We start from the raw sequence: 10,589 nt of genomic DNA on the forward strand, positions 1-10,589 counted from the left end.
ATATTACCTACACTAAACTATATTAGGAGCTTGAGTCGATATCAAAGCTTTAAATTCCTCCTTGGATAGTTTATCAGAAAACCTAGAAGGTAATTGACATTATCTTATTTGATCCCCATTTCACCTCTGCCGGGAGGTGAATTACTTTTCCAAACCACGGAAATTAGACTGTAGGGGGATTGAGATGAGAATTATGATATGGTAGAGCTTTTGGTGAAGGATGCTGCATAGATCGCCTCAGATTGAGAATTGGTTGAATCTTGCAGGACGCAAGCTGGTTAGCCCGATTTACATCTGGCAAAAATTGTTCCGAATTAGAACTCATAAGTAAATCAAAGGATATTATGTTATAACTCTGTAGTCATGTGCCACTATTCTGACCTAGTTGGGGATGCTACCCGCTGGCATGATATCGTCATATAGCATACCTCGTTCACAAACAGGCAGTGGGTGATCGATGGATAGTCTATTCAGAGATATCGCATAAAATACCTGCTCATATCGCAAATATTATAGAACACTGAAGATTCGGTACCCTCGTAGCTATGTATACCCAATCTTTCGGCAATGTACTTGTGCGCGAAGTAAGGGCCCATTTCGGTGCAAGTCCAAACGCAGTCATAAGAGGAAGATTTCTAACGCAACCACACAACTACATTTTAGCAAAAAAGTTTATTTTCAAGCAGCTAATTTTGTAACTCCGTTAAGTCGGTGAGACAGAGTTTTTGAAAAGTAGGGGAAGTCGACTTTTCAGCTCCGTTTTGCTCATACAGTCATTGCAACCCTATTCAGTGGTTAATTAAAATCTCGGAAATTTGATATCAGACCATTTATATTTACCTTACTATATATCCATTCTTGATAAATAGTGATGGGCACGAGTCAAGCTGGTTTAAGATTTGAGTTTGAGCTCTCTTATCGACGAGCGTGAGCTGACTCTAGCCCATATTCAAAAGGCTGGAGCTTAGGCTCGAGTCTAGCTCCAGGGCTCGAAGGTCTCAAGCCTTTATCTCCACAATGCAAGCCAGCTCGAACCCTACCTTGGCTCATCTCTACCCGTCCTGTGCCCATCACTAGCACTGATGAAGAGATTTCGAGATGGGCGGGCATCCATCCACTTACTGTTCAATATTTAGGTAGCCCAACCACTCACTGTACCATCATTGGGTATCCCATTCAGTCGATGCTACCCATTGATTAACCGGTAGCGCCATCTGATGACAGCAGTCAATTGGGTCGGCCTATATGTTGATATCAGCGGATGGGGCATGACGGATGTATGGGTCAGAACAGCACTATTGATTGTATAGTTCATCTTGACACGTTCCATTCCCCAAGCGCTGCGCAATCCCCAATTGTCGGCGATTGTCTACAATCTTTGGTTTGAGGCACTCGACGCCCGATCTTGTGGTTGTCCAGGACCATGGCTGGATCATTGAGTATTAGTTTACGGTAAGTGATCATTGAATCCGTGGAAGTTACACAGCCTTAGATCAAGTGCTTTCATGGTTGGGATGAAACTCAAGCAACGTCCAGAGCTCACTGCGGCGCGAGGAGCTAAAACAAGCCTAGAGACCCGGGGGCAGATGAGGAGCTTGCAATCAAGGGATGAAGAGCTTCGTTCTCTCCCCATTCAATACCTTCGGCCCTTGCAGCGGCCAGGAGTCAATACTGCTCGGGATTGAAATTCATACATTCCTCGGCCAGTTATATTGCCCGGAGAACAGAAACAAAACAACCACACGAGCCCTCAGATAAAATACAAACATGTTTACCCACTACGGTGGGCGGGAATGTAGAGTAATCACCTCACATGTATGCCTCGGGCAGCAGCCTGTAACATACGGGCTTCTTCCTATCCGTCTCCATACCCGGCCTCACAGCCCCACCGCTCTCGACGCACTGGTCATATGCGTATTCCAACACTCAGCCGATCGTTCCCATACGAAGTTGACATATACCTCAAGCTCCTCAGATACCCAAGCATCCAGGAGCGCGCCTGGGTCGTCGGACACCTTCAGCATCTCCTCCAAGCGCTGCTGGTTCTCTGGCCGAATGCCCGGATAGCAGGGAGTGCTCGGCTTCGGGTCGTGCTTTATCAACAGCTGGATCATCTCCTCCACATACTTGGCCCTCGGCCTCTCAAATCTCCGATCTCTGGCAACGTCTAATAGCGTCTGCGCCTGGCTCCCCTGCACCCTCACCGCGCTTGCATGCACCTCGGCACCCGCCTCTTCCAGGAGCCACCGCGCCAGCCACAGATCCCCTTGGCGCACCGCATGCTCCACCCATGACGGAGCACATTCTTTGTCAATCAACCATCTCCGGGACCGAGTGATGGGTCTGTTGCTTGGGGGCCGAGCGATGGTGGTAGTGGTGGGACGATTCCCGGGCAGCCGATTCCTGGGACGCATGGCGGTCGAGACAAAGGGCCTGATTTTGTGGGACATCAGAACTTTGACGGTCTCGGCCGCCTTTTGCTCCACGGGCAGGGAGAAGAGCCGGGAGAGGCGCCGGCTGAGAGTGTCGCGGAGCCGGTCCTGGTGGGCGGCGGCAACAGGAGAGCCGGGGGCGAGAGCGGTGGTGATGGCGCGCTCAAGGAGTCGGGGGCGGGTGGAGGCGGCCGCCCAGATGGTGATGTCCTCGACGTCGGCGTTAAATCTCCTCTGGAGCTCCAGCGCGAGGAGAGTGTGGAGAGTGTGACAGGTGCGGGAGAGCACGGAGAGAGTCCGAGGGCTGGCTTGCTCTCCGACGACGAGCATGAGCTCGAGTGGGAGTGGGGGGTCGGCGAATGCGTGTTTTCCGATGGTTAGCATTAGCTGGTGGGAGAGCGCAGGGTCCGCGAGCGCCATGATGATAGTGGTGGCGGTCGTTGTCGATGGTGTGGTTTGGTGTGGTGGTGGCGGTGGAGGCCATGATCAGGGCCAGGACCACCACTGCGCTGCTGATTGGTCTGTTCCTTGCGTGTGTGCGCAGTGTAGATGAGTAATCACAGCGCGGCGCCGAGGTCCAGCGTTATTACTATAATACTGTTATTATTATTAGTATTATTATTATTATCACTATTAGTATTTAAGGCACGGTGATCTATAGGGTCGTGTTCGCCGCACGACACTTTAATAGAGGAAGGGGGATCCCGTATGGCTAGAGTACATCCTACCGAATGGGACGCTATTCAAATAGCAATACGATATAGTAAGCCCCTGTTTGATCTCTCATATCTTGAACAAAGATTATAGTAGACCGTTCCAGAAGGTGGCCGATAGTGGAAGATGCGGGAGGAAAGGAAAGCAAGGGGAACATGCACGACTGAACACTGTTGTTGGTAGAATAAACTGGTCGATAGCGGTGCTGGTAGTTTCCCTTGGTTATAAAGGATTGATCCCGGCTATAGGTTACAAGAAAATGATAACCAATTATCGACATCCGACAAAGGCGGAAAACATTGTCACAGTCGCTCGTTCTGCATCTTACTCTCATTTGAGCTGTGTGTTGCGTGCATCAATGAGATGACCGAGAGTTACACGACCGGGCCCTTGCGCGAACACTTCCCTTGTTCTGAACTATTGACGGGCGAGATGCTTGGTCAAGTGCGCGCTCCGTTCATAAGGTTATGTACGTTCCTTCACCCTACACCAACCGATGGATATCACCTAAACATGTTGCTGCATAGGACATTCCTATATATTACACGTTACCGGAGATAGGGCTTCGTCACTACCTGTCTAGGTGACATAGGAAGGAATAATTCATAGTAACAGGGCTTTCAACGGTACGTACCAATGTAATTTTCGTGCCGATCTCATCAACTGCAGTACGTTCGAACTACATAATATTCTCTAGACTTTTTATTGTACACCTGTACCTAGAAAATTCCCGGATCCCACCCCATAGCAACCAGACCACGACCCACCGAACATCTCAACAACCACAGATTGAATAAACATGAAATTGAAATTATGGCATAATCAGATGGCAAAGAAATGAAAAATGAAAGAACTACTATTTTTGGTAGCTTTCATTTACCGCATAACCCTGATTCACCCTTGGGCATACTATGAACTCAATTAAGGTGCATCAAAGGCCTCTTGGGGATATCTTCCCCACTCCTTACGCCTTCTCTACCTCTTGTGTCATCTTTTCCTCAACTTGGACTTAAGAAAACCCCATGGGTTTCATGGTGGTGTTTGGTCGTGGTCTGGTGCCACTGCCCGCCGGTAGGGATATTACAAGTAGTCCTGAAGGTATGCAACTGTTTCGTGTGCATGACTTTGTGCCGTAGGTAGGCGAACCGTATAAGTCCGAAATCTAGCCTAAGGGACTTTCGAGATTCATGTCAATGGTCATTATAAGACAGTCTACTGCCAACCATCCCAACTGTGTATCGGTAAACTAAGACAGTCCGGCTCAATATCTTCTCTAAAGCAGCTAATTGTCGTACAATTCAATCTACTTTCACCCTTTAGTGCCCACACGCAACAGAAGCGATCATGCAACTAATTAATTAAACAAAAAATAAAAATAAACAGAAGCGATCTATCGATGAAGCGAGTGAGACACCATGACCGAATGATGTTTCATGATCGAACGATTTTTGTAGCTCTAGTGGCAAATTATGACCTGTCCGGATAGTGAGCATATCACAAATAATGATGTGTAAAGCTCTCTTATACTGTTTAATAGTACTCATGAATATCAGCGGGAGATCAAATGTAATTTCGTGCTAATGATCATTGATCATGGCTAAGTTTTATCTTTAAAGGCCCCCTTGATGCATATCAAAACGCTACATGCTGGTTAAGGCTACATACTGATAAGTAATATGTTCCTATCTTTCATAATCCCTGCTCTACAATGGCTTCCTCTATTCGATCAGTCGATTCTATAACTCTGTTAGCGCGTGGAAGGTGATTCCGATTTCACCACACTTTCGGATCAATTCAGACACGATTACGAGAGAGCGTGCCTAGATAACAAACCCTTGACAATAGCCTTAGGTGGTTGGCCCATTAACAGTGAAAAATCCCAATTGCGTAAGCACTCTTTTCTTGACAGTCGTGAAGCATTCGGATAGAGATAAACCAGCCCCTGAAGTCAACGGAACCCACGTGTAGCTGTTATATCCCAGCGACGAACGCTCTCCATTCAGGAACGCAATCCTATACCGGAGCATCAGCCAGTAGAGCCACCAGTCAGGAATGCCACACCTACGCCTAACAACTATGCACTGTTGGCAGATATATAAGCCTTGGTACACCGGTCTCGGGTCATGTATATTATCTCTGAGCCAGAACATCTCCAGACCAGTAGAGGATATTCCATAGAGGTGTTCCTCAAGCACCACTACTTATCTGGGTTCATACATAGTACATTGCAAAGTTCTGCTAAACTCCCTCCCAGCCTGCTGTATATTTTGCTGATATTTCTGAAGTGACTTGAGAATAAACAAGAAACTGACATTGACACCGACCCTGCAGCTGGAACTGACGTCTAATTACCAGTCTTGTCTGATATAACAGTGCGTTCATGATTGGAGCGCTAAATTGCTGTTCCATTTGTGAATAGAATGTCCGATTCACGACCGTTCCTGAATGGGGAGCGTTCATCGCTGGGACATAACATAGCCAAGGTGGCTTAAAGCTTGATACCGCGCCACCATATTCTCTTTCACTACTACGCTAAATTGTGAGTCGGCGGAGTGTCTCCGTTTTTTAACACCTTCCACTCTCGCCTTTTTCCAAGGCCGTAAACACTAGTGATGATACCGGACCTAAGCCCCGATGTTATTGCCTATGTGTACCGGGTGTTGAGGGTAAGTGATCAGAATCTGATAAGTGAATGCTGCGGTGAATACGTGTATTTGTCTTATCAGATTCTGATCACTTTTCGCTACACCCTAGTACATCATGTAAGGTCCCGACCCTGACAGGCTGCTTATTAGTCTGCTCATTGACTGTTGTCTCCATGCTGATATAGAGAAAATATATATAGAGAAGTATAGTAATTGAGCATGTTATTCCAACTAACTAAAGAGGGGTATATGCCCCATATTTATACTAAAGAAAGGTAACACAAAACATAATGAATCATAACTGTATGAGTAATAGAAAGACATGACTAATAAATACCAGAGAAAGAATGAGTCAAAAACCCGTGACTCATGATGACAAATGAGAATCCTCCAATACTATGAAATGTGCTAAGCGTACTATTTCAAGACTTCCCCTTGTGAGCCACAGTGAATAGTAGAAGAAAATAAAACATGCTTGCCCTTATCCAATCCCTTTGTAAGTAAATCCGCCAAGTTTTCGTTTGTAGAGATATATTCCAACTCAAATAATTTATCCTCGTATCGTTCCCGAACAAAATGAAAATGCACATCAATATGTTTAGAACTTTTATGAAAGACAGGATTTTTAACCAAGGACAAAGAACCATTATTATCACCACGAAGAATAAAAGAAAGTTTCGGTTTCCGTTCCAACTCATGTATCGCGTTCCTTAACCAGATCAGTTGTCGACTAGTATCCGAAAGAGCCATATATCCTGCCTCAGTAGTAGTCGTGGTGACGGAGCGCTGCTTATAAGAGCGACAGGAGATAAGAGCTTCCCCTAGTATAAAGCAGTGGCCGGTAAATGAGCGGCGATCATCGATATCAGAGGCATAGCTTGCGTCACTGAAGCCAATGAGTGCAGTGGGTCGCGTTTTTGTGTAGAAGAGTTACCAATCGAGGTACCCTTGAGGTAACGAAGGACGCGATGGACTGCAGCCAGATGAGCTTTGGTGGGACAGGAAGAAAATTGCGAGAGCATGGTGACGGTGTAGGTGAGGTCTGGTCTGGTACCGATTGCTGCATACATTAATGAACCGATTATCTACTTATAGATTGTTGCATCGTCGATTTTCTCCGCTTCTGTTCCCTTTTGTAGGTGAACATTATTGTCGATAGGTGTTGCCACAGGTCTAGATTCATCGAAACTGTATTTAATGAGTACACGCTTGAGATAGGCTTCCTGTGATAGGATCACGCCAGTTTTAGTGTGGATCACGTGGATCCCGAGTGCCCAGTTGGCTGTGCCAGTTTCCGTCATTTCGAATTCTGCGTGGAGTTGGAGGCTGACGCGGTTTTTACGTTCAATGGACCAGTAGAAGATAAGGATATCGTCTACATAGATAGGGATGACAACCTTCCCTGTTCTGTGGATAAAAACACAAGGGTCGAAGTCCGCTTTTTTGAATCCCATTTTAATTAGCGTTTTGGAGAGGCAAGCATATCATTCCCGAGATGACTGTTTGAGGCCGTAGATGCATTTGATAAGTCTGCATACCTTACCGGGAGTAGGGTAGCCAGGTGGTGATTTCATATAGATTTCTTCCTACAGTTCGCCGTATAGGAAAACGCTAGTAACGTCCATCTGATCGCATTGGCCGCCGGTTTGAAGGCACATCAGCAAACTCTGCTATTCCTCAGGGCGCAGCGCCTACGCCCTGGGCGCCAGGCACGCCAGGCGCCGCCAGGGCAGAGTGCTCGTGCCAGGCGTCGCCAGGGCAGGGTCCTCACGCCAGGCGTCGCCACAGCAGGGTGCTCGCGCCAGGCGTCGCCACAGCAGGGTGCTCGCGCCAGGTGATCCTAGCATCCGCGCCCGACGCCCCCAGAGCAGTATGTTCTCTGTCTGGCAGCACCAGGGCGCATAATCGTCTATACACTCCGCCAGAGCGCAGTGCCAATCATCTGACCACGTCAGAGAAGAGAGCTTTTCACGACTGCAACTCGAGCACTCGCTCCAGCAGAGCACTCGATCCAAGCAGAGCACTCGCTCCAAGCAGTCCGCTGTCAGAGCAGCATATTCGTACTCCCTAATGAGCTTCTTTGCACTCGCTAATGCTACTGTCTACAGAGTACTCTGAGCGATATCACCTACATCCATAGAGCACCCAGCAATGCTCTCTCCGCAATCTTCTCTAGGCGCGTCGTGCACTTTCACGCGTCATGCACCTCCAGGCGATATGGTGCTCGTCCTGAGAGCACCCGGCGATGCTCTCTCCGCCATGACACGCCTGGGTATGCCTCCTGCGTCTGAAGAACGATCAACTAATGAGTTTCCGCCCAGGGACTGGCAACGAATCACGGACGTGTCGGGGCCCGCCAGGAGACAGCGTCAGCGCCCTGACAGCACTCGTCAGTAATATCTGCGCCAGGAGATCAAATCACAACGAGCTGCTCGCCAGGCGCTGCCAGAGCATATCGCTCACGCCTAGAGAGCACTCGTCAGTACTATCTGCGCCAGGAGAGCATTCTCAACGAGCTACTCGCCAGGCACCGCCAGAGCATATCGCCCACGCCAAGACACTCTTCGTCAATGAGTTTTTCCAGGCACTGCCAAGAGATATTGCTCACGTCCGGAGAGCATCACGAATGCTTCCATAGCACTGACCAATGCTCGTAGAGCTGCGGAAACATCTTTAATAATACTATTCAAGGTGGGACACCCCCCACTTAGACCCATATGAATCGATACGCTTTCTTCAAAGGCAAGGCAGGCATCGCCGGTCCCTCAAACGATATCTCACGTGGGTATTCTTCACGCCGCTGAACGGTCAGTCGCGGAATACTGATACGAGCACTGTCGTGTATACTGGAGATGGCTACCAAACCTTTGACGAACGTGTATGTATCTGTCGATTCGTGAAAGGCATAAGCCTTGAGGTTGAGGCCATGGTACGGCTCGTCTGAAAAGCTCAATGTCCATGCATAAGCAGCAAACATGGACTGGAAAAAGGTGCAGGATGACTTTACTGGTCGGAAGACCAATGCCTGCCTACCGCGCCCTCCTGGAGCTGGCTTGCTGGATAGTCAGACTCAGATACTGAGCGGCCGATACTCACCTCCCTCTTCCAATCCGCATGCGTACTAGCAGAACGACACGAATTTTGAATTAGACGGTCCTATTGGGTCTAACATTCCACTCGTAGAGCACTCGCCACTGCCCTCAGAGCATTCACTGAATAGCACCCGGTATTCCTCTCATATCACTGGATAGCACTCGGTATTCCTCTCATATCACTGGATAGCACTCGGTAATCCTCTCACATCACTAGATAGCACTCGGTAATCCTCTCACATCACTGGATAGCACTCGGTAATGCTCTCACTGGATAGCACCCGGTAAGCCTCTCACATCACTGCATAGCACTCGGTGATCCTCTCACATCACTGCATAGCACTCGGGAATGCTTTACAGCATTCAACTGAATTCATTCCACGTACGCAAATCTATCCTAGTATTTACCAGCCAATTGCCAGCATCCACCTCGAACAAATGGGCCATTCCTAATATACTCCGAATATTCACGACCCACATCCTCTTCCTCCTCCTCCTACAGACCTTCAGCAGCCCATGTGAGCTATCAGCGATACCACGATCCTTCGCCTCAAGCAGCTCAACTACACATAGTCTATGTGCGCGCCCTGTGCTATCCCGCACCTTGAACAGAGCCTCCACACGTCCTGGTAAGCGTCCCCGAAACACTCCCCACTGCTCTGAGGAACCTACCGATACCCATGCCCAATCCTTTCTTATTTTCCCCTTCCTAAAAGATGCTGTTCCCGTACACCTGATGTTGTGAACCTCGTATACGTCAGGCCTTTGGAAGAGTGGTATCGGAACCTGCAAGCATGTGAAAACCTCCACCCGGCGCTCCAACATGCTCTCAGAGCTTCCGGCAAAGCTCTGAGAGCATCCCGCATCCTCGGCATAGTCCTTTATCAGGCGATATAGCGTGAGATGGCTCATTTGCAGTCCGTCTGCCACGTTGAAAAGTCTTTCCGATTTCGCGGAGGGGTTGCAAAGACGCTTCAGGGGCAGTCCGCTTTCTACTATTGAGCGTTCATTTGGCGTTTTCTTGCGGTCCTCGATCTTGAAAATGTCGAGCAACTCCTTGAGGTTATCCCGATGGCTCCAGAGGATGTCGTCAGTGCTCTCAGAACCTCCGACGATGTCTTTCAGATTCAGAATTCGAATCTCTAACGCCAATCGCCTCCCTCCATAGTCCAGTATCTGCGTCGCAGCATCAACCTTGTTGGACGCTCTGTAAGCTTCTTTTACCTGCCGTACATGGGCAAGCTCGCTGACGTCCGTGGAGTATTGAGGAATGCTACCAAAGCGCTCAACGTGCTCCCGGTAGTGCATTAAGACGTGCAATTTGATGAAGTTGAAGTGCGATCTTTCCCGAATCTCCCGGATCTCCTCCAAGCCTCGCTGGGTGCTCTGGGAGCCACTAATTGCTTTCGTTCGATCTCTCGCATCCTTTAACGTCTTCTTGTACGCCCTGAATTCTAAAAAGATATCCTTGTGTTTATGGAAATCCTCGAGATAGCTCTCCATATAGTCCAGTGTGCTCGTTGTATGACTCCCATATTGCGCCATTAAGTGGAAGTCTATTAGGCTTCGAACGCATTTCAAAGCTTTTGCGAAGTCGCTCCTGACAGCCACTCCCGGGTTTCTCAGAGCAGCCGCGAGTGCTCCTAGAACGACCCGCCCCAGATTCCGCATCTCTTTCCCTTGCCATTGGGTGGTAGAACGATATG

The 10,589-nt window shown here is 48.5% G+C and overlaps 2 protein-coding genes across 2 annotated transcripts; both read right to left on the reverse strand.

The window, feature by feature from the left end:
• Positions 1-1,877: 1,877 nt before the first annotated feature.
• On the reverse strand, positions 1,878-2,852 carry H6S33_011709 (uncharacterized protein; the record flags this gene model as incomplete). Its single annotated transcript, XM_044843229.1, has 1 exon — positions 1,878-2,852. The coding sequence occupies one exon, from the start codon at positions 2,850-2,852 to the stop codon at positions 1,878-1,880; it is 975 nt and encodes a 324-aa protein (XP_044695377.1).
• A 4,024-nt stretch (positions 2,853-6,876) lies between these two features.
• On the reverse strand, positions 6,877-7,245 carry H6S33_011710 (uncharacterized protein; the record flags this gene model as incomplete). Its single annotated transcript, XM_044843241.1, has 1 exon — positions 6,877-7,245. One exon carries the CDS (start codon positions 7,243-7,245, stop codon positions 6,877-6,879), a length of 369 nt encoding a protein of 122 aa, XP_044695378.1.
• Positions 7,246-10,589: the final 3,344 nt, after the last annotated feature.

This window comes from Morchella sextelata (genome assembly GCF_020137385.1).
Source record: "Morchella sextelata strain SCLS chromosome Unknown scls_7, whole genome shotgun sequence".
Taxonomy (NCBI): Eukaryota; Fungi; Ascomycota; class Pezizomycetes; order Pezizales; family Morchellaceae; genus Morchella; species Morchella sextelata.